This window comes from Physeter macrocephalus, chromosome 13 (genome assembly GCF_002837175.3).
Source record: "Physeter macrocephalus isolate SW-GA chromosome 13, ASM283717v5, whole genome shotgun sequence".
Classification (NCBI taxonomy): domain Eukaryota; kingdom Metazoa; phylum Chordata; class Mammalia; order Artiodactyla; family Physeteridae; genus Physeter; species Physeter macrocephalus.
In genome coordinates this window covers 22,993,077-23,017,566 of record NC_041226.1, presented here as the reverse complement: position 1 = coordinate 23,017,566, position 24,490 = coordinate 22,993,077, and the positions used below count along the sequence as shown (strand labels likewise).

At 42.2% G+C, this 24,490-nt stretch overlaps 2 protein-coding genes across 10 annotated transcripts in view; both read right to left on the bottom strand.

Annotated features, from left to right (window-relative positions):
• The window catches only part of TSC22D1 (TSC22 domain family member 1), a 128,079-nt gene extending 109,375 nt beyond the window's left edge, over positions 1–18,704 (bottom strand). For 3 of the 9 annotated variants that reach the window (XM_055089651.1, XM_028497841.2, XM_028497842.2), the window contains exon 1: positions 15,225–18,704. In XM_055089651.1, coding sequence (XP_054945626.1) covers positions 15,225–18,112 — 2,888 coding nt within the window. In that variant the 5' untranslated portion in view covers positions 18,113–18,704. The remainder of the gene's footprint in view (positions 1–15,224) is intronic. The other 6 variants (XM_028497844.2, XM_028497843.2, XM_028497845.2 and 3 more) reach the window with 6 other exon arrangements.
• Positions 18,198–20,157, bottom strand: LOC114487438 (sterile alpha motif domain-containing protein 1-like). Its single transcript, XM_028497352.2, has 3 exons — positions 20,022–20,157; positions 18,724–19,912; positions 18,198–18,286 (listed from the first exon to the last, which is right to left on the bottom strand). Exons 1-3 carry the CDS (start codon positions 20,155–20,157, stop codon positions 18,247–18,249), a joined length of 1,365 nt encoding a protein of 454 aa, XP_028353153.1. The 3' UTR covers positions 18,198–18,246.
• Positions 20,158–24,490: the final 4,333 nt, after the last annotated feature.

Genomic DNA, 24,490 nt, shown 5'->3' with positions numbered 1-24,490 from the left:
GAACATCCACCAAAGACAAGACATGGCACCATGCTTGACTCTGAAAGAGAAGTTAAGACAAACTGTACAGTGTCAAGCCTTTTAAAACAGGAAGAGAAGGAAAGACCCAGACATGTGATGGCTCATCAGCACATGATCAGTGGACAGCCCTATAGCCAAAACCAGGCATTCACTCAATTCACCTCACCACGTTGCACCCAAAACAATACACTTGAAGAAACAAAAACCAAGCAAAAACGGTAACTACAAAGCAGCATTTTTTCCAGAATAAATTGGCTAATATAAGTTTCACTGAATACCATCTTTCAAAACTAATTTTTAAAACATGAGTATTTCCCACAATAGAAAGAGAATCCTGTCATTGTTGAAAATACCAAAACAAAACTGTCTAAAAGGATACAACCAAGCAAACAAAACTATATTAAGCATAAACAAAAACTTCCTTATGAAAGAAAGTAAGTGGTTTGGGTTATCCATTTCTAAAAAAAGAGATTAAAAACACCTGAAATGAGAAATCAGCTTTCCTTCATACAATTATTTGATTTACTGTTTTGAAAAAGGTAATAAAAATATTTCAAAGGAAAAACTCAGGGGGGTATAATATTATAGCAAAATGACTAATAAGTAGGTATCTATACAATACCTCATACAGAACAGGTAACTGTATGTCACTTATTCATCAGTAATTTCACTAAAACTACAAATCATTAATAATAATTACTTCAATCTTAGCATCTATTAGGGACTTTTAATTTTACTACTGAAAATATTCTCTCTAATTTCTATCTGTAAAGGTCTAACATTTATTTATAACACATTATGAATTTCTTACAGAATAATCTTACCAGCCTGAAAGCTAGGAAAACATGAAACACTTGCCCTTACTTTATAATAGGAAAAAAGCAACATGGAGCATTATATTAATTTGTCGATGGTTAAATGATACAATGCAGGCAGACAACTAAAAATACTGTCTCTTTATACTTATCCATAGCTCAGTAGTTAACACCACTGGGAATGCATTCGTGTTCATGCTTCCTTAAAATAATATACAAAACATAATCTAACTTTTAACTGGTGAACATTCAATACCATATCAAATTTCTTTGGGGTTTTCTTAAAATTTCTAACTCCTACCTTGCTGTCAGGCTATAAACTGCTACTTTCCCAATGTCACCTTACATGCCTCAGAATCCCCTTTTTTTTCCCTTCCCCTCCCCTCATCTGCTTTAAAATGATAAAGCTAGTAAAACATAAGACTTGAAAAAAAAAGTCTAAAAAGGACCAGAAATGCTATGCAAAAACAGTAAGGGGGAAAAAAAAAAAACATAGCTTTACTTTGTGATGGCAATTTCAAGCAGTTTTGGAAGCCAGGAGCTGTGTCTAAAGGATTAGGTTATCCACTCTGGATAAGTGGAGTGTTACCATGTGTGGACTGGGTCCTTACCTTCTTAGTTTTCCTAATGAGGCCAAGGTCACTGGTTCAAACCATTACCTCAGATTACAACCACAAAGAAAATGTGCCTCCATTTCCACCAGTGACAGAAAAGGAATTACTGAACTTCTCATACCCCATTAAGGAAGGAAGCAACTAGACATCCAAAGTAAGGTCAGCACTTTCCTAAAACACAGCATTGATCAGGCCACTATACAAAAACAAGAAGCGTTCTCCATTCCAAGTCCAAACTTCGCAATCCTGCGTTTAATTAAGGCTTTTCAAAGTTAGCCTTGTCGTCTACATTCCTGTATACAGACACTATCTCTTACCAACTTAGACTATGTCCTGTGTTCTCTTCTATAAATACTCCCCGTACCTTGAACCTTTCTGGTATGTTTTCTCCACTAAAGTGACTTACTAATCCCCATGGCTATCAAACTTCTCTCAAATGTCACCTCCTCAAAAGCATGTGATCTTTACCTTCTGTCTCCCAATACTGCTTTATTAGATCTCTTATGACACACCATATTCTACCTTGCCATACTTTTCCCATTTATTGGCTTTCTATCCCAAGTCATTCCCTAAAATGTTTCAAGAAGCTTACAAAGATAGATATAAATACTCTAAGATACAATAAATTATAAATGAGTGAGAAAACTTGACACAAAGGACCAGAAATAGAAGAGTAAAATAAATTGAATCTGTTACCTGTTATCTTTTCCTTTCATGTATATGTATACGTATATATACACATACACTTATTCTTAAATTCAACGTAGGCTCTCCTTAAGGATATAAAGAATGCTATGCATATACACAGTCAATAAATTACATCCTTTCAAATACCCAGGAGATTCTGTAATCTAAGGACATTTTCAAAACATCCTTTTAAAAAATTACATTCCTTTGTATGTGTGCCCACACATACATGTATATATTCTCGAATTTTTTAAATGGCAAGCAAAATGAAACAATGCACCAACATATAAAGGAGTAAGTTTTGTGGCACTTTAAATGTCAGTAAAATAATCAAATTACATTTATTGTCAATGATAGCATTAATGCTTTTCTCATTTAAATAAATCTATACCATTTCCCTTTTGGTAGAGACCTAGGAGTGCTCAGGAGATAGGAAGAAATAATTCCACCTCTTCCCAATGCCTGGAAGAGACTGGCAATGGAACCTGGTTAGTATGAAAAGAAAGCAGCTACGATCACTAAAGTAAAGAACCAATCCTAAATACTTAGTTCACCTTCACTTGGATTTCTTTTCACTACTAAATATTCTTGGGACACATCTGCTTTGGATTATAGACACAGATAAACCCCATGAAAAGATTAAATTGCCAAAAGTCCTACCCGAAGGTTATAACCACTTATAACCACTTATCCTCAGACCTTTAAAGTCGCAGCTATAAATAATAACTTTTCTGGGAAATTAGGTTATTTTTTTTCTTTTTCAACACAAGAGAAACAAAACATTGTCTCAAGGGAGGAGAAGGTAGGAAGGTGAATACAGTATTTTTATAAACTGAGAAATTTGCTAACCAAAGTGTTCCTGTACTGAATCATTTTACAATGGAAATAACTCTCCCCTAAATTTCTTTCTTTCATTCGTTAACAAATAACAGAAAAACATAATTTCCTAAATTCTCCTCCCTGTTCCAAGTGTACCCCCACTCCAATCCAGATTACAGATTCCTTTGATACTAATTTTCCCTGAACATCAGTTAGTTAGCAAGTGTTGAGGGCAAAATCACTCCCCAATTTAATCTTCAGTCACTTCCTATCACCTCCTTAAGACAAACTTACTCCATCAAGCCCAACTGTTGCCTCACTTATGCCCAGACTGTCCTCCTTATTTCCTCCCATTTTTATTAATCCTCTCCTGCCTCAAACTTTCTCCTTCAACTCAAGACTTTTGAAAAGTCCGTTCAAACAACACTGCTTTCCTAACCTACCAAAGGTCAATTCTATCCCATCTGTGAACTCTGAATGCAATTTCCTGTGTCATTTTGGAAGCCAGCATTCCAGTTACAGTCTAAGAAACCTTTTGTAGCACTATGTCAGGAATTCACGTAGCCTCTCTGAACTTGTTCCTCTTATAAGCCAAAAGTTGAATGGGATCAAGATTTCCAGCTCAAAATTTCTGATTCTTTGATTTCTTATTTCACATTGTTTAAAAGTGTTATTTAGCTCTTATAACTTCCCCATGTATATGTAGCATACACTGCTTGAGAACAAGAACCATGTTAGATTACATCTGTGCCCACACCATTACTAGATATAATGATTTACACCTAGTACCTACTCAATAAATATACCCATCTGATAGGCCAGTGAGGGGGAGACAGAGAACTTAATGTAATAGGTACAGTAACATATCCGAGAAGAACTGAACCTTACTCCTATCAAAACCGCTATGCGATAATGGTAACAGGATGGCAAAGTATTTGGCAATAATTATATCCCTTTCCCAGATGATTGTGGGGTATGTTTTTGCCACACATCTGCACTCACTTATTCAACAAATATTTCAGAACATACTATGAATCAGGGTATACTGCACGCAGTGGAAACGCAGAGGTAAAAACAGATGGGTAACATCCTTACTCTCAAGGAGCTTACATTCTGGAGTACAAGAACAAGAGGAGAATCCCTACCCAGACTTCCAAGATCAAAACAAGAGTATCTGAGGATATGAGTCAAACATCTGCAGCTCCCAGTGCCTTCCAATGTAGGAAACAACAGTCAGAACACTTTGGTTTTGATCATATCCTACAGAGACAGCAGAGCACAGAAGTCATTAAGAGCACAAAATCTAGACCCAGACTGACTGGATTTAAATCCCAGCTCCCACTTACTAGCTAGGTGACCTTAAATAAATTAATCATTCTATCCCTCAATTTCTTTACCTGCAAAATACGGATAATAATGGTACTTACACCTCATAAGGTTGTTTAGAGAATTAAACAAGTTGATATATGTAAAGTGCTTAGAACAAGCATATAACAAGTACCATAATTTTCAACTACTCCTACTACAACTATTACTACTACTATTATTACTAAATTGTTGTAGTCTGTCCATGAAAAGCTAAAAACAGCATATGACACATGGTAGGAACTCAATATTTAATTACTGATGGAATAAATGAACCCAAGACTCAGTTTCTTCCTCTGTGAAAATGGAACAAAAGCATCCTATCCATTTCAGGACATGGGCTTCCCTGGTGGCTCAGTGGTTAAGAATCCTCCTGCCAATGCAGGGGACACGGGTTCAAGCTCTAGTCCAAGAAGACCCCACATGCCACGGAGCAACTAAGCCCGTGCGCCACAACTACTGAGACTGTGCTCTAGAGCCCGTGAGCCGCAACTACTGAAGCCCGCACGCCTACAGCCTGTGCTCCGCAGCAAGAGAAGCCACCGCAATGAAAAGCCCACGCACCACAATGAAGAGTAGGCCCCGCTCGCTGCAACTAGAGAAAGCCTGTAAGCAACAACGAAGACCCAACACAGCCAAAAATAAATATAAAAAAAAAAAAAGTCCTGAAAAAAAAAAAAAAAATTTAGGACTGCTATGACTCAAGAGTACATAATCTATTTCAGAGTTTTGTTTAACGCCCCCCCCAATCATACAAGAGGCAGGTTTTATTACTATCACCACGAGAAATTTATCATAGCCATGTGTTAGCAAAAATTTAATGCTAGATAGTATTTCAATTGTACGTTTATATGTTCCTAACTAGTCAGTAGCTGTTTGTCACCATGTAAATATACACGAACCCTAATAACCAAAGAAATAAGATAACTAGGTGATACTGGGAGAGAATGAAATCGTACCAACAATGAGCAATTTTATAATCAATCCATCCATCTACAATCTACTCAAAAAAGGAATACTCAGGCATGTACACAGAGTATCAAGAGTTCCTCAACTTAAGTAGTGACCTGATATTACAAAAATAATCTGGGATGCCTGGAAAAATAAGATGCTATCTCATCCGTCTTATCCCCATGAAGCTCAAGAGTACCCTTTAACCTATGGCTCAGTGAATGAGAAAAGGCAATACCATTCACCATGACCTAAAGTTAATTCTTTAATAAGATCAAGCCACAGTAAATCTTCTCCCCAGTCAACACAAATATGTTTTTAAGCCAAGCAAGGTTTAACAGTGGTATGTCCACAAAAAGAATATGAAAACATTTAAAGACTCTCAGAACTAGCCTCTGATGATCACCTCACTACAACATCAGATTCTATATTTTCCCTTCTGTTTTTAATTACCCCAACCTTAAAAGTAAAGGCCTCCTATCTTAGTACTTTTTACTCCCATTTAATACCCATATATAATCAATTAAAATTATTGCTAATTCTAATCACTGCCAAATCTTTTCCATGGTTCTTTTTCCTTAATACAATCCATAACTTACTAGTTTAGTAACAATTACTTGTTGTCACTACAATGACCATAAGTAAAACAGATCAGTTAGGAATTTTAAACAAGTAATTAACTCAATGCTTACTAAACTGTCTAACAAAGAAAACTCCTTTAATACAAACAAGTGGCATTTCACCAGTTAAATGCTTGTATTTTAAACAGCTGAAACTGCAAAGAACTTCCAAGGTAATACTTAGATATTTGAGAATCATTTATGCTAAATAGCTGAACCAGTCAAAAGGAGATAAGGATACTGACATTCTAATTTAGAAATAAGTGGGGTTTTTTGTCTGTTTTATTCAAGTTGGAGAACTTTTACTGTCATAAACATACGTAAATACAAAATAAACATACAATGCTTGTTAAAAGCAGCAACTAAGCATTGCTTTTTTGCTCATAAATACAGCAAAAAAGTAATCAATTCTCAGTCATCTCTATTAAAGGAGAAAATAGTGATAACACATGATCTATAAAGAACTTAACTTTCAAATATATCATAATAGTGTTTTTAAAAAGAAGCTGAACTTATGCCAATATTAAAAATTTTTTTCTTCAGTTATCCATTAAGCAGATTTTTACTGGGTACCTACTGTAAGGCACTGAATGAAATATACTTTGGATGTATAGTAGCAAACCAAACATCTCTGTTCATGAAGCTTAAAATCATCAAACAGATAATCCCCCAAAACAAAAACTAATTATGCAATACAAACTGTACTAGCACTATAAAAGAACAAGGTGATCTTAAACAGTATTAACAAAGAACCTAAGTTTAGATTGGTATGTCACAGAAGGCCTCTCAAAGTGACAGTGAGGCTTAAGGAGGAATGGAGGGAAGGTGACACAGCGCATGCCAAAGCCTGGAGGAGAGAGCAAGAAAGGATGGCAACCCGAGGAATCGAAAGGAGGCAGCTGGGACACAGAAAGTGAGGGGGAAAGTGGCATATGAGGCCAGAAGTGAGCAAAAGCGAAATGTAATTACCTTAAAAGAAATGGGAAGGCTTCAGGGGTTTGGGGGCAAGTGAGAGAGCTGAACAGCCTTCCATTTTAAGAACATCACTCTGACTACAAGACATAAAATCAGAGAAAGGCAAGAATGTATGCAGGAAGTTGGTGAGGAAGCTACTGCAGAGCTTTAAGAGCTGACTATGTTACCTTAGACTAGAGTGGTGGCAACACAGATGGGGAAAGAAAAGATAAATTCAAGATATATTTAGAATGTAATGGTCAGAATGCAGAGGGTGGGGGAAAGGAAGCTATCAAGAATGACTCAGGTTTCTAAAGTGAAGAACTACAGTAAGAAATATTTATTAAAATGAGCATGACTAAAAGAGAAATTTGAGAGGGTAAGTAATGAAGAGGTTAAGTTTATGATCTGTTGAGACTGCGAGGCTGTGAGAATATAAGCAGAGATAAAAGGAAGGCAGAGGACCGTAGCAGTCTAGAGCTAAGAAGAGAAGCGTGGGCTATGATATGCATTCAGGAGTTGAGAACACACAGACCATGGAACAGCAGATTACCTAGGGAAAAGGGAAAAGGCAGTAGGTGGGAAGAGGACTCAAATCCAAACAAACTCCAATGTTGAGAGTCTGACAGAGGAGCTGAACTGAAGGAGAATGAAAAGGAGTGGCCAGAAAGGTGGGAAGAAAATAAGCTGGATATCACTGAAAGCAAAAGAGAGTGGGTGTTTCAAGGAAGAAAAACAAAGATCTACTAGACCTATCGAGACTGAAAGGTCAAGTAAGATTTTCAGGTCAAGCTGACTAGTAAGGAAGAAGTGAAGGGTTGGGGAGAGTGGGACATTTGAATATATGTGAGACTAGGAAAAAAGTCAACCTGGAATCCAAAACATTACAGATCATTCTTTTCAAATAATGTAAACATCCTTTATCATTTTTTTCCCTCATGTAATTTCTTTTAATAAGCCATTAAAGAATATTCTTACCATGACATATTAAAACCTAACGACACGGTGACACAGCAAAAACCAAACAGGGTTCTGATATTGTCGCACCAGAACAGGGCATGCTCTGCAGTTTCATATTTTTAAATTGAACTTTCTAAATAAGAAATAAAATCTACATGTTTTGCAATTCTGAAGTCAATGTTACAAAGACAGAATTTGAATTATTAGAAAATTAGAATGGTTTTCCCAAAAAGATAATCTTCATACAACTTCGCCCAAAAATGTTAAAATTAATTCATTTAACATGTCTGTCTACTGTATTCCAGGTACACCATTCTTACGACTTTACCCACTTTTTTCTCACCAAGGGCTCATACGTAAATGTTGGTATGTTCTATGACAATCCCGTTATTTGTACTAATACACAAGTCAATAAAGCCTGCCCTTTTTCAGGTTTTCAGCCACTCTATTATTACTTATGGGCATCACCCTTACCTCTTTGTTGGCTTTATGAGTAGTAGAAACAGCACCAAATTTTGAATTGGAAAAATAGCTTTTAATCCTACTGTTTACTGTTATGTATTTAACTTTACTGTTATGTATATCACCTGACACAGCTTACTTGGCTTCTCTAATAAACTAAATAAGCTTCAGTCTATTCACCAGTAAATTAGAAAAAAACTTAATTCACAAGGTTGTTGAGTGGTTAAATGTGACAACAAATACTAACTGAATCTAATCCTAACATTCTTAATCACTTCTGTGAATTGAACTACCAAGTTATATGCCATTATTATTTCTGCTGAATATAAGCCAAGCAATTCCACGCAAAATTTATGTACTAGTTATAGATCAAATCTTGGAGCATGAATTGTTAAAATTAGTATCATTCTTTACATTTAACAGTGCAGTATTCTACAACTGAAATAGATGTGTAATGTTAAATGCACATCTATTTTACACTCCTTTCCTAAAAACCCCACTAAAATGACAGAAAAGGAATTTTTTAAGATATAAAGCCATAAACCCACAAAAACTGAGAGAACGGGTGGAAAAGACAATAGCAACAAAAATTTGGAAGCTGGAAAGCAGATGGTTGAGTGACAAATGACTTATTTAGCAAACACTAGGAAATCAAATCTTTAGCAAACAGTGGGGAAAGCCAAGAACAAACCCAATTTAAACTGTAAAATCCCCAAAAGACTCAGGAATTGGCAGTACCACATACATCTGAAGTGGGATGTGGGAGAGAGAGAGTGCTAAAATAAGGAAGATTGTTTAAAAGTCTGTTTAAGAAGCAACCAGCCCCACAAATCCCAACTGCCCCTCCCCAGCCCCAACAAAAAACTGAAAATATATTGTCTGGTGAATATAAAACACAAGATCCCAGGACTGAGGAAATGAGGCACAACAGTATGCAGGAGAACATACTGAAAACAAGCTGACCGAGTCAAGAGACATATACAGGGATGCTCGGCCAGGTGACCATAAAGCAAAGCTAACGAGACTCTCAGAATTTTGAATCAGCATTTTACTCCCCTACTCTCACACACAACCACCATCTAAGGAAAGGCTATAGCACAAAAGATAAAGTCCAAACAAATACAAACTAAGAAAGCTAAAACTGGAAGACACAGATCACATAGGGATCAGACAGCTAAGAGAAAGTACTATTGTTACTAGAACAGGACAGATATTATTTAAAAGCACCAAAGACAAAAGCTCTTGGAAATCAAATACATGATAATAGATGGAAACTCAATAGAAGTAAAGCAAAAAGAAAAAGAGATGGCAAATAGGAAAGAAAATATGAGAAAATTAGAAGACTGGTCAAGAAGGTCCATTATCCCAATAAAAGGAGTTTGAGAAAGAAAAAAGAAATTGGAAAGAAATAATCAACAACCTCATTCAAGAAAAGGTCCCAGAATTAAAAGATGTTTCCAGACTGAAAGGGGACACCAGTACTCAGCACCCTGAATGAAACGAAACCCACATAAGAACCCATCATCGTAAAATTTCAGAACACTAAAAACAGATACAATTTTAAAAGCTTTCAGAGATTTAAAGAAAGAGAAGGGATGGAAAGAGAGAATAAACAAGCGTATAGGGGAAAAAAAGAAAAAACATACACACAGGTCACATGTAACATATATAAGGAATCAGAATGGCTTCAAATTTCTCAAAAGCAACGTGGGGGGCTTCCCTGGTGGCGCAGTGGTTGAGAGTCCGCCTGCAGATGCAGGGGACACAGGTTCGTGCCCCGGTCCGGGAAGATCCCACATGCCGCGGAGTGGCTGGGCCCGTGAGCCATGGCCACTGAGCCTGCGCGTCCAGAGCGTGCGCTCCGCAACGGGAGAGGCCACAACAGTGAGAGGCCCGCGTACCGCAAAAAAAAGCAACGTGGAAGCTAGAAAGCCATGGGGCAAAATTGTAAAATAATACAGTTTCCAATCCAGTATTCTTTACCTAACCGAAGAATCAAACAAGTAACAGGGTAGGCTAAAGCCATTTTAAAACATCAAGTGAGCCAAGAATGAATAATAACATGAGTCACTGGAAAATGGAGATCCAACCACAGAAGACAGTGAAAGGAATCCCACAAATATTAATAGTTGCATACCAAGTCTAAAAGGCAATCAGTCCAGAATGAGGCTCAGAGAAATATGAGAGAGACTTCCTCAGGAAGATAAAATTGATAACAGTACCTGATATGTCTCAACATCCCAAGGGACATTTGATGAAATGATGAATCCGTGATTACTACAGAGAAAATTAAGGGGGGGCAGGGTAGGTGGAGACAATGAATTCCAGCCAAATCACCCTATGGTAAAGCTAACAGTCAGCAAGTCACATTGAGAACTTCTTATCAGCTCTTTAGTCTCCTACACTTAAGTACAAGCAGAGGACCAAGAATTGCCAGACATCTGAGGAAAGGCTCTATCATAAAAGGTTAATAAGCCCAAAACATACAAAAATGGGGAGAAAGGCAACTTGGAGGAAACAGAAGATGACAGATGAAAACTTGGGGTGGGGGAACCCACTAACATTTCTAAATGCTAAATAGTATACAGAAGTATATATATAAGTGTACCACACATACTAGATGGCTGGGGTGCGAGAAGGGAGGCAAGTGCAGGACATTAGACAGGATAGGAAAAGTCATCATATTTTACAAGAACACTGAATAATCAATAGTGATGCAATCATAACTATCAAGAGGAGGGGGGATCAGGAGGAAGGAGGACCAGCTGAGTAGGTCATGACAAAGTTAAACTTCATTTTCTACCCAGGAAGTTAATGAAGGCAAAAACAAAAGCAAGGATGGACTTCCCTGGTGGCGCAGTGGTTAAGAATCCGCCTACCAATGCAGGGGACACGGGTTTGAGCCCTGGTCCGGAAAGATCCCACATGCCGCGGAGCAACTAAGCCCGTGTGCCACAACTACTGAGCCTGCACTCTAGAGCCCGAGAGCCACAACTTCTGAGCCCGTGCGTCTAGAGCCCGGCTCCGCAACAAGAGAAGCCACGGTGATGAGAAGCCCGAGCACCACGACTAAGGAAAGCCCGCGCACAGCAACAAAGACCCAATGCAGCGAAAAATAAAGAAAGAAGGAAGTGTATTAAAAAAAAAAAAAAAAGTAAGGAGTATTTTATTTAACACACACATATAGGGCATATGAGTTAGAAACAGTTCTAAGGGCTTTGCAAATTCACTGAATTCTTATAACAACCCTATGAGATAGGTACTATTTTCCTCACTTTTTAAAATGAGCAAACTGAGGCAGAGAGAGGTTAAGCAGCTAGTAAACAATAGAGGATGGATCAGACCTAAGCAGTCTAATTCCAGGGTCCATGCTCCTAACCACCTGGCTATGTTGCACATCTAGCAGCAATACAAGCAGTTAGAGACTAGGAGGTAAATATCACAGTCATCATCTATAAGAGGTGAAAGTGACTGCTTCTGGGAAATGAAGCAGGCAGAAAGCTTTTGTTTGTTTTGATAAACCATGTAAACTATTTGGCTCTTTAAACTGTGCAGGTACAACCTAAATAAAAATTAAAGCTTATAATTTAGTATTTTACAGGTAAAGTATTTTATCTGATGCTACCATCCTAAGAAGTAGGCAAAATGAGTACTATTCCTACTTGATAAGAAAACTCATTCCTCTTTAATAAATATGAGGGCCAACTCTGTAACAGGCACTGTATTTAAAAGATAGATATCAATTCACCTCAAGGTATGAAAAGGCAAAAGAGGTAGAAAAAGTATTTTCATTCATTTCTGTTCACTTTGTTGCATTTAATTATATTATCCTACAACCTGAACAGTTGTGCTTAAGGTGAGAGACAATACAAATTTTAAATCATGATAGAAAAAGCTGAGAAAGGTCTGCTCATTAATCTGTTCCAAAAAGATTTAGCTCTTGCCCTTGAGGAACTCAGTCTTGTGGGGAAAATGGGTAAACATAATTCAAACTGAATGTGTGCAGTGCCTTGAATAGAGAAACACTAAAAAGTGCTAAGGAAACAACATTCCCTGGGTGAAGAGACTGCTTCAGAGGGACCATCTGAGCTGAGCCTTGAAGGATGAATAGAAGTTTGACCAATTAATTTCACAGAAGAGGCTGTAATAACAATCACAAAACACTAAAGACTATACATCAGTGTGAAATACCTGTATCTTCCCTGTTGTAAAAATAAGTTCACATTAAAGGCTAACGTGAGACATTAAGAACTTTTTAATGAGAATGATTTTTAAAAAACTAGATACATAATCTTAATGCCTGATCCATGTTTCTAATCTTCATAGTCTCTACCAGTAGCCAACTGAAAGTATTTTCCACGTGTTAGAAATATTTTAAAATTTAAAGTGTTAGAATATTATTTCAAAAGATGACTAAAGAACAACGAACCTTCATTTGCCCTACCATCCAAAAGTTTTACTGTTAACGTGTTTTCTAAGTCATAATACTGAAATTACAATGTACTCTTTTCTCCCATGGGAGACTAATAGGTGACCAAGCCCAGAAGACGCAATGACACAGAAACTAACATGGGAAGAAAAAGTAAAAAGAATTTTTTTAACCATTAACACTTTAAAAAAAATAAATAGAAACTCATTATCACTTTTTTCTCTTGCAGATATTCTCAAATTCCCTTCCAAGAACCAATGTAAATGAAACATTTCTTTTTCCAAACTACAGTGATAAAAGAAATAATCTGCAGGAAAGCACAAAGAAAATAATATACAATTTACCCTATCTGACCTTTACAGGCATTTTAGGGGTCATTTTGATTTTTCAGAATTTAAAGGATACCTCTGAAAAAATTTTTTCTGGTTTTGACAACTTGACTTTGATGTTAACAAAGGCTCAAATATGTAGTTCATTCAAAACAGGTACAGTTAACTCAAGTTACTTTATACCAACATTTAATCATATTTCTCAGTATCTGTTTTTGTCCCTTTAATTTCAAACCTTCCTACATAATTTGCCCCTAATTAATGTTCCTCTCAGTTACTATATGGAAAAATTAATTTTGTAGTAATATCTTAAATGGGGACTCTATCTCTACAGTTAAAAACCTAGCTGCCAAGTCTCCTGACTTTAATCATCTGGAACAGCATGTTGTGGAAAGCTCTATCATGCCCTAACATCAGGAGGAAAACAAAAAAGGAGAAAGTCATGGCAGGAGACCACAAACAGTAATTAGCAAAAATCATGGCAGGTTTGAATTCAAAATATGTGGTTTTCATTTGTGTATCTGACCCATCTTTTATTTCTCTAAATTTAGCATCCACATAATGTACCCGTGGGCTTTACTCAGATCACACCCTTTAAATTTAGAACATATTAATATCTGGGGTAAATCTTTAAAATTACAGATAAGTATTAGCATGATTTGATACATCTAAAGGTTTAACAACAATTATAGTAGGACTCTTAAGGAAACCACCTCCTAGAAGAGGTCTATCTTTTAATGTACAGTTTTGTACACATGATACAGAATACATCTGGCTAGGTAACGAGATTTTAATTATATGACTTAGAAAAATAATAAAAATCTTGAAAGACAAGACTTTAAATTATTTCAATTAATCATGCCTTTACCTTATATCTTTTAAGTAACTAAAAAAAAAAAAAAAACATGAAAACCTCACTGACACATTAGGCCTTTGTTTTTCTAAAACTGCAATTCTTTTGAAATATGCTCAATATTTCCAAAGGGAAAACCACAGATATACATTTTGAATGTAAATGTTCCAACTGGTTTGATAAAAGTTCAATCTCAAAAATCTCCAACTAATACTAAAATAATTAAGTGTCTTTCAAGCTTATTCGAAGTTCCACAGTGAAAATGAATAGCCTTTATCATAACTCCTATATTATTTTGATCAAGGTTAGTCACAGACTGGCAAATTTGTGAAAAGAACATTCCTTTAAAAATCAACTTAGTTTAAAGCCATGTAGTAGCATGAGAGATTTCACAACTTTTCTAGCTAGCCAGCTTCAAAGACACAATTTGATTCAATAAACATGATTATCACATTATTTCCAATCCAATTAAGAAAACGCTGGTTTAACAATGTACTTTAGGCTTTATGTATTTTTTTGGTAAGAGAAGAGGAGAACAGGTGGAGTAGACTGTAGGAGCGCAAAGTCGGTTTCATGTCTATAAATTCAACCCTCCAAGACTTTGTTTCTTTACCCTTTAAAATGGCTACCACCTTGATCTACTATGCAAAAGGAAAAATGCACAGCATACTACTATCAACGATAAATCTGGTTATTTTTAAGAGTGTATGGCCTCCTACCCCACGAAACACTTAAGATTCCCATTCCTTTACTGTTCAGATGAAACGACCATTAGCTAAGTACACAAAAGTTGGGTCAATTAGTTTGAGGGCAACCTGTATAACCCAGCTTAGGTCATCTTTCCTGTAATATCTGATGAGGAAAAGCAGCTAACGTTATCTTTCACAGACTAAGAGCAAACACAGCAGAACTGAAAAGGGTTGTCCTGTCCAGTAAAGGAGAAACAAATGTGGGAACCACAACCTCCCCTCCCGTCCCCAAGAGATGATCATAATGATTTTAGTAATTCAAAAGAACAGATTAACTATTAGATGGGTTAGCAAAAACTAATAACTCTAAAAACCATTTTATAAATAACAAAACCACTTGGTGCTCCCAAACCTATTCTTAATGCTCAAAAACTATCCTGTCAAACAGTGTTTACAATACTGACACCACTTCCTGACCAACTAGTTTGAGACTGCTCCGTTAACACTCTTGCTCTAGAAAACTTACCAGAAAAATGCAGTTTCACATACAAAAAGAAATATATAATGCTTTAGACTAATCTTGTGCATATACATAGTTACTAAATAGATTAACTCTGAATCTGCTGAGTGTCTGCAGAAACATGGCATGACCTTACCTCTCATCCTCGCCATCCACCAGGGGTGTCGTCAGCGGTAGCACCTTCAACGGGAAAAGAGAAGCAGAGGCTCCTAGGCTGCTGCTACTCCCATCTGAAACTGCCGACATTCCCCCACTGTCACCACTGATAGTCTGAGGTAAGCCAACTAAGGAGGGATCCGCTGGGCGCCTGGCATATTCAATTTGGCTTCCAATTGCCTGAGCTAATGATTGTGCAGAGAACTGAGTAGAACTTAGTGGTATCTGCTGCGCCAAAGGCAAATTTATATTAGATGCTGCTATCAAGGGAGGCTGACTAACACTTTGAACCAAATTACCATTTTGAGTGGCAGGGGCTTGTGCTATATTCTGTGATGGAACCAAGTTTGTTGGGACAGAAGGCATTCCAGAAGGACCAGCTGAACTAACCTGATTCGTAACAGAAATACTGCTAGCAGAGGGCAAAGGACTAACTGCAGGCAACTGCTGCGAAACAACTCCTGGAGCTACTGGCTCTACTCCTTGCGGCTGGGGAGGCACAGTTAACAAGGTACTCTGGGGTGCAATGACCAACTGTTGAGGAAGGCTTGAAGCACTAGCTTGAACTCCCTGATGAAGAATCGCAGCTTGAGCGGGTGGAACTATCTGTGAAGACGGAGGAGCACCCTGCGGGATAACTGAAGGTGTGACTTGGGTAGAGGGCTGCTGCGCTGCTGTAGGTAGGTTTGTCTGTTGACCAATATTTGCAATTTGACTGCCAGGAGGTACAGCAGATACTGCCGTCTGCGCCTGGCCAGCAGGTTGGCCAGATGCCCCTGAGGGCTGCGCCTGGACTGCTGCGGGCTGCACTGGCAGCTGGATGCTCTGTGGCTGAGCCATAGGAATCACCGCGGCTCCTGCTCCCACCCCCGCAGAAGTGGGCTGTCCAGAGGACACTGCCGTTTGCAGAATCGGCTGCTGCTGAACATACTCGGAAGTAGGATTCGGAGTCACTGACGGACCGTGGCTTGGGGCCACCTGTGTGGAAAGAGCCGGCGGCTGCTGTCCATAGTGTAACTGCTGGGGTGATGTCCCTGGCAGGGGAGCTTGCGCCGGAGGGGCCGCCTGAGAATACGGCAGTTGGGGCTGAGCCAGGGTGGAAACGGAAGGCTGCTGACCTAGAGCTGAAGTTACAGCCACCACGCTCACAGGTGATGGCTGGATACCAGCTGCAGCACTGAGAGCGGCTTGCCGAGGTCCTGGTTGAAGACCCTGCTTCTGCTGATAGCTCAGTTCTTGAGGCTGCAACTGTACTTGCGAGATCTGTGACTGAGAAACACTCTGTGGTACACTAGCTGCTGAAATGCCCGCCGGAGCAGCGCTGCTGAAGTCCATCTGCGGGAGGGCGACACCTGGAAGAGCGGGCGGCTGCTGCACCACGGCAGCTGGGGCTCCCATCTCGCCGCTTCCCACACTCTCCGTGTAGTGACTCAGTGTGCTGACACTACTCACTGAGCTCCCGCTAGTGCTCTCCCTCTCACAAGCCACTTCTGTCGGGTTTTGTTTTACGCTTTCCACTGCCTTATTTATCACCACCCCTTCGGCGGCGGGGACAGCGTTTTCTTTTTCATAGAACTCGGTGCAAGTCCATCTACCTTTTCTGAAGGGCTCAGAACTCGAATCTAACTTCACAACTCTGAACCTGGACGTGTTAACTGTTGGTTGTTGCTGCTGACTTGAAACTGATCCTACAGTCATCCCTGCAGCTGCACTGGCAGTGCTGTTAATGAGAGCGGAGGACGAAATCGTACCGTCGCCCAGGCCGCTCAAGACAGTCACGTTAACACCGCTGCTCACTCCAGGCCCAACGCTCACACCGGCAGCACTGGGAATGCTGCTCGCACTTAAATTAGCATTAGCAAGCATGCCGCTGGTCACATTAGGATTAAAAACGCCCACAGCCGTAATGTTAACGTTATTCATCGCATTAGTGCCTGTAACAGAATTTATACCTATACTGCCGCTTGTACTCGGAGCACGGATACTAGTCATTACAGATGCAGGTGAGCCACTCGATGATACGGCAGAAGTTGGTGCAACTGGCATAACACTGTCGGAGCTTCCAGTTGTAGACAGTTTTCTGGATACTGGGCTTGAGGGCGGCCCTCCCGGAATGGGTGTACTGGCCACACCGGCATGGGATGGATGGTGGTGCCCGTGATGGAGGTGGTGCCCGTGATGAATGGGAGGGTGGTGATGGAGGGAGTGGGTATGAGCATTCCCATTGATGACAACATTCTGTTGTGGAAGGTGAGGCAGATGAGGCTGAGGAAGGGGGGGCTGGTTGGGAGAGACTGCCCCAGGTGTCTCGGCTTCCTGGAAGTTATTGAGAGTTTCTTCTGAGGAGCTGCGTTCAGGCTCCCCTAAGTCGGTAGCCCTGGAAAGTGACACATCAAGGATCTCGGAAGACGACAGATCTTCTGTGTGAGATTCATCCAGATCATCGTAGCTTTCGGTGTCCTCTGCGATGCTGTTGTTAGAGCTGATGCTGGCGGAGATCTGAGCCGGGGTCACGCTCGTTATCTGGAAGCCACTTTTCTTTTTCATTTGAGTTCCGCCAGGCGCAAGAGGCTGTGCCTGCAGCTGAGCCTGCGAAAGGAGGTTCAGGCTTTGTGGAGGCGGAGGCTGTGGTCCCGACAGAGAAGATGCTGCAGGAGGTGGCGGCTGGAGCAGCGACGGAGGCGGAAAATCCTCGGAAGATGGGGCACTACTACCAACGCCGGTACCTGCTGCATTGAGAGCAGAGGCGCTGCCACCACTACTGCCCCTTCGAGGGAACATTGCCGGGTGCGCCATCTTCCTAGCACTAATGTCTGCAGCGGCCGAGGCCGCGGCGGCGGCGGCGGTGGACTCGGGCGGCTGGTGCATTGTGCTGGGTACCGGGGGGCGGAGGAGGCGAGTGCAATTTCCTTCTGCACCGTAATCTTTGTATTCAAGACGCCGAGGAGGAAAACGGGACCTGACGCTCCGCCCGGCGCGATTCCTCCTCCTCCTCCTCCTTCTCAGCTGAAGGCGCCGGCCGCTTCTGCCTTCGAGGGCGAGCTTCGGGAAGGGAGGATGAACGAGGGTGAACAGAACAGCCGGGGACCCGAAGGGGAGACCCCTTCAGTCCTTCGCCATTCACTTTCCCCTCTAGCCTCACACCCCCCTTTATATTCCGCTTCACGTGGGGTGCGGGGCAGGAGGGAGGGGAAGACCAGGGGAGGGGGGAGGCTAGGGGAGGGGGTGGGAAAGCCGAGAAATGCCCACCTTCTCCGGACAACTCCGAAGCTACCTCCACCCCTCCTCCCGCCGCGGCGGCGGCGGCCGCTGCAAAACCCTCCCGGTCGCTCTGCACGAAGGCGGCGCCGAGCGAGTGTCGCCTTCCCCTCGCCACCCCCAGCCCCGCCGCCGCCGGCGAACCCTGAGCTCAGTGTGGCTCAAACCTCCCCTCCCGGCCCCGCCGGCCCCGCTCGGCCCTCCCCCCACGCCCCGCGGACCCTTTCAAACCCCCTGGGCTCGCGGCGGCTGCTCCGTGAGGAAACGCTGGCCGCGGCTGGGGCCGGCGCGGCGAGGCTCGAAGCGGGGCGGCGGCGGAGCGCCGGGTACGGTGAGCCCAGCAACGGGGCGCGGGCGGGCGCGCAGAGACGCCGGGTCCTCGCGGAGCACGACCGGGGCGCGGCGGCAGCGGTGGCAGCGGGAGCCCAGGGACCTCTCCATCACTGGCAGCCATGGAGCCCGAGCATTTTCCTCCCTCCGGGCAGGCGCCTCGGCTCGGCACACGTCCTCGGGGAGGAAGGGGCCCAGCGCCCGAGCCTCCCCGGAGGGCGGCGGGACGTGCGCTAGCGCCGACGATGCGAGCCGCTCTCGTCCTCTTCCTCCGCAGCCGGCTCGTCCGCACCCCGCTGCTCCCGCGGCCCGGGCCGGAGGGGGCCGCAGGCGGCGGCGGCGACTCCTTTCTCGGCGGCGTTGGTGGCCAGAGGGGCTGCTGCAGCGACTGCAGCCGACGCCGTTCAAAGGAACGAGAGGTGGGGTTGGTCGGTGTCGGCGAACGGGGCGGGTGAGTGGGTGGGTGCCGAGGGAGGGCGGCGGGCGGAGAGGGGGCTGTGGTGGTTGTTACTAGTGCTTTTCTCCGGCTCCACCGTATCCCCGGGTCTCTCGCGGCATCGGCAGAGGAGGGACCAGCGCCCGAGCGCAGGCGGAGGAGGGGCGACCGCCGGCTGGAGGAGGCGGCGGCGGTGGCGGGGGGAGGGGGCTGGCTGAGGAGAAGGAGGGAAGATGGCGTCTGCGCATGCGCCCCGGCGCCGCAGACATAAAGCCGGGTCTGGCGGAGGAGGAGGCGGCGGGTCTTCGAACCTCGCCGAGCGCCGGGTCTCCTGGCGGAAATTTCCGAAGGCTGGCGGAGGCGCCGACGTCGGCGGCGGTGGTGGGGGTGGGGAATTTCGGCCGGGGGAGCGAATCCGGGTCGGCCGGAGAGAGTCGGCCTGATGGGGGTGGGGCAGGGTGCGGGGAGCGCGCAGGTTAGGTGTGTCCGCTCCTTTTTCACACGCGGCCGGCGCGCGCGCGCAGGCACGCGGCAGAGGAGGGGGCGCGGCAGGGAGGGGCTCACGGAGGCCGCTGGAACCCGGGTCTCGGGTGTAAGCGCTCTGGGTAGTGTCCCCCGCCTGCCGAATGGGTAATGAGGCTTTTCTCCGCAGCAACAGCATCACGAGTTTCAGTTCCCAGGAGTCCGCCGCCGCCACGACATGAGTCAGGCTTTCTTCCTCGGCGCGAGGAGGAGCCCTCCTCCTCGCCGCACCTGGGCTCGACCCCGGCCCGCGCGGCCCTCGCCCCCTCGGAGGATGCCCCAGCGCTCGGAGCCGCGGGGTCCGCGGAAGGCCGGCGGCTCTTCGGGATAGACGCTCCCTTTTGTGCAGCGCAGTTGCAGCTGCCATGCGGTCCCCTCGCCTTTCGACGGGCACGGGCTAGCCAGCCTGGCAGATATTGCAGCTGTTTGCAGTTAACTGCGTGAGCTCTTCTCTGGAGAGGGAGCGCTTGCAATCCGTCGTTACCTGGAGGGAAGCAGTAGCCCGGCCTAGTAAATAACTGACCTCAACAGGTGGAGCTTATCTCCAGCAGGGGTAGCATTTCGTTTAATTGTCCAGGCTGTAGCCTGCATAGGTTTGATTTAAAAGACAGACTGGCCTAGTCATGGTGGCAACACGATGATCAATGAAGACTACCCTTTAGGGTTAGAAAAGAGAAAGAACCATCTGCAATTCCAGTTTAAAAAATAATAATAAAACCTGCATGGATCTGAGCATGGTGCTACAGAAGCAATGTTAGGTTTGATGGGAGGCAGTTTACTGGAAGTGCTTCCCAGGCATCACACGTCAAAACATTCTAGCGCTAAGCATTGTTTACTACTAGGCGAGAGTGTACTTCTCGCCAAGGAATTAAAGAACAACAAAGTATTATAATATAGAAAACCCTAGGGAGAAATGTGGGTTTTTTTCAACTTAGGTTGTTGAGAAACTGAACGTTTAGCATAGGTTAGACCTATGCTAGGTTAGACCTATGCTTCAGTAAGTCTCACAGACTTCCAGATCTACAATCCTATTTCAGGACCTTGTTAAAACATAAATGGCATAATTGTCGATTCAACACGTTACTTTAGGTTTCTCTAAACTTTTCCTCTCATTCCGTCCCCCAAGAGGTTAGGAATATCACCATTCTATTACTGAATAGAAAAGGACCCTCAACATCCCCGTATAGCCTGTATCAAAGTTTTTTTTTTTTTTTTTTTTTTGTGGTATGCGGGCTCAAAGTTTTGATATGTTGCTTTTTCTGTGGTGTCCCCCACTAAACCCAAAAGGTAGGACTACGTGTTTTTAATGTGGAGTTACGGAGTAGGTACAAAGTAGGTGCTCACAAATATTGAAAATGACATGGTAGTAAAAATCAAATTCACTTGAAAAGATCGGACTTGTTTTATGTTACTCATGAATTAATACGTGAATGATTGGGGGTTTTTTTTTACATAACTATGGCCATTTGTGTATTTTACAAAAATAATTTCTTTTTTAATGTTACAACAGCTTTTGTTGCAAGAAATACACCTGATTAATGGCCGCCATTCATCGTTGAAATGCAACTCTGACGTGCTTTTTTCAACAGTTTTTGAACGGAAAATAGGAAGTATCCTAATGAACTGAAACTGCAATAGAATTTAGTAGGGCAAAATGTGTTTGTGAGCTACAGTGTGAAAGAAAATGCTCTAGATCTCTCAAAATCTTGCTTTAGGTCAAAATTTTAAATTACCCCAAGCAACAGCTCAACACCCCCTGGTGTGTTGAGTTATACTTGCCGCCTAAATACCAACTATGATAGGGTTTGAAGCAGAAGAAACCCATGTAATAAAGTCTTCCGGACCTCCCTGGTGGTGCAGTGGTTAAGAATCCGCCTGCCAATGCAGGGGACACGGGTTCGAGCCCTGGTCCGCGAAGATCCCACATGCCACGGAGCAGCTAAGCCCGTGCGCCACAACTACTGAGCCTGCGCTCTAGAGCCAGCGAGCCACGACTACTGAGCCTACATGCCACGACTACTGAAGCCCGCACGCCTAGAGCCCGTGCTCCGCAACAAGAGAGGCCATTGCAATGTGATGTCCGCGCACCGCAACGAAGAGTAAACCTCGCTCGCTGCAACTAGCGAAAGACCGTGCAACGAAGACCCAACTCAGCCAAAAATAAATAATAAATAAATTTATAAAAAATAAAAAAATAAAGTCTTCCAGCGTTGACAGAATGAGGCATTGAGATAACCCTATAAAAGCAGATACTTCTAATAACCAGTAGTAATGAGTATTGTTATTTTGGACTGTTTTGATGTTGGGGGTTAGTGGGTATATTATTTCTTTAAAAAGAAAGTTGTTATTGTTTTAACTTTTCCAGGATAACATAAGACATAGAAAATACAGCTTTTGAAATGTGTTTCACTTTTATCTGCCATATCACCTTCAAATTCCTGGTTAGGCTGCATCAAGTCCCACTGAGGTATGACGAGCAGCTCTGCAATTACGGCAACCTGCATTTGAGAAACATTGCTCTCTCTCCCTCTCCTTTCTCCAGCTGCCAACATTTCTATGACCAGCAATACATAAATAGAAGTCCATAAAAACAAGCAGCAGCACTTGAACAACCCCATGTTGTTATCATGTTACCACCTTTTAATCTAAAAGGTCTGGATTTTTTTTACATTAATATCAAATGCACACTGCTATGTGCAATGAAGTCATTAATTCCTTTGAACCCAGTACTTGGAGTTACCCTTTGTCTTTTGAAAGACTGCATTTCACCTGTTTACATTCTGAAGGTATAGTTCTGAATTACTCTCTATTGTGGAAAAGATGAGTCCATAGTGCAGTGTTCACTTAAATCTCGTTATTGTGACATTGCAAACCAGCATGTATATTTGGCTATTGTTACCGAAAGCTCCACCTCTCTGTACACAGGTGCTGAATCTAATCTTGGGGACAGAGTTTTGGGTGAAGTAGAAGAAGACAGCTTTATTGCTTTGCCAGGCAAAGGAAGACACACTGGGCTTCTGCCTCAGAAAAATGTCTCAACCCCAGAGGATTTGATTAAGGGATTTTATAACAGGGGTTCAAAGGTGGGGTCTTTGACAAGATTAGGGTGTGAGCAGGGCCTGCACTTCCTCAATCTCCTCTCAGATGCTCATCTCCTCATCTTGATGAGCTTCTCTGGTCCCTTTAATCTTGCCTCAGGTGGTTTCTTGGCGGCTCCTCCCTTGATTAGCAACTGTCTGAATCCACCCTTTGGAACTCAGGGAAGGTCACGGAGGTGGAGTCTTGCCTATAAGAAATGGGGGGACAAAAAGGGCCTCTGTGCCTGGGAGCCCCACACGGCGCCTGCTCAGTTTCACTATGTTTAGAGTTTTTTTTGCCATAAAATAGAAAATTTCCTGACCATTATAACTCAATTTACCTATTTGTAAGAACTGTGAAATAGATCTGTATTTAAAACCAATTAATTCTCCAAAGGTAATGCCCTTGAAGAACAGGAAGGGAATACTTGGACTCCGAATGGCTGTGAGTGCAAAGATAAATACTAAAGAGAAATGGGTGCAGAAAATACACCACTGATCCACTCCAGTAGTTTTTCTGGCTAACCAGTGCTTCAGTCCTGCAATAGTACTTATCTGTAACTTTTAAATGTCATCTGAAAAAAAAATCAAATTTTTTTAATAATGAGTTATAAACATGAAAAAAGACACATTTTTACATATGAAATTTATGCACAGGGATATTACAGCATGTTTATAAGTCAATTTGCTCTCTAGAAAATTCTTTAAATGAGACCAGGAGTCATATGTGCTATTTGACTTTTGTAAATTGCACAAAATACTTACTTTGAAACTTTTCATTCAAATTTCAATGAGTATAGCTTAGCTTGTAACTGATTAAATTTTGCAGCACTTGTTAGATTTTCAATATAAATGTTTCTGGTCAGCTAAACAATTTTACATCCTCAAAGGAGACATGATTATAAAATGAAAAAAAGTACAGAAATTTGAATTTATGTTTCAGAAGGCACACTGGTATACATTAGCTTGTTAAATTCTACCCTTTGAGGGAGGAGGCATTATCGTTCTCATTTTAGAAGTAAGTGATCACAGAGAGGTTAAATAACTCATCCAGGTTTAGGCCTAAATCTGGGTACTCAGGTCCTCTTAATTTCAGATTCTATGCCTCTGTGCTGAGGGATTTTTCTGAAAAAGCAGTCTGACCTCTAGAGACTAGTATTTTTCAAAGCTCTTTTGGAAATGAGGGAGTGTTCTTTTAATGCTTTTGAATGCCAGTGAAGATCTGCTGCACACACACTAATTGCACATAGCATTTCTTCTGCATGAAGAGGATAAAAGACTTCTTCCCTGTTTGAACCAATGTAAATGTTACACATGCTTCCACAGTCAGTCTTTGCTGACTTACAAATGTGTTAATTTGGAGAATTTTCTCGTAACTCAAAAAAAAATCATTTCTAACTTCTGCTACAGAACTGTGAAGTGACATTGAAAAAAGAAATAATTTGTTAATTTAGGGGTTTTTTTAAGTTTATAATCAAATAATCCTCCAGATCTCCCCAGATGATAGCTAATATTTATTTAATGCCTACTCTTAACCACACATTTTCTAACAGCTTTAAGTGTTTTATCTCTAATTCTCACAACTGTATAATGTACAAACTATAATTACCCCATTTTTCAAAT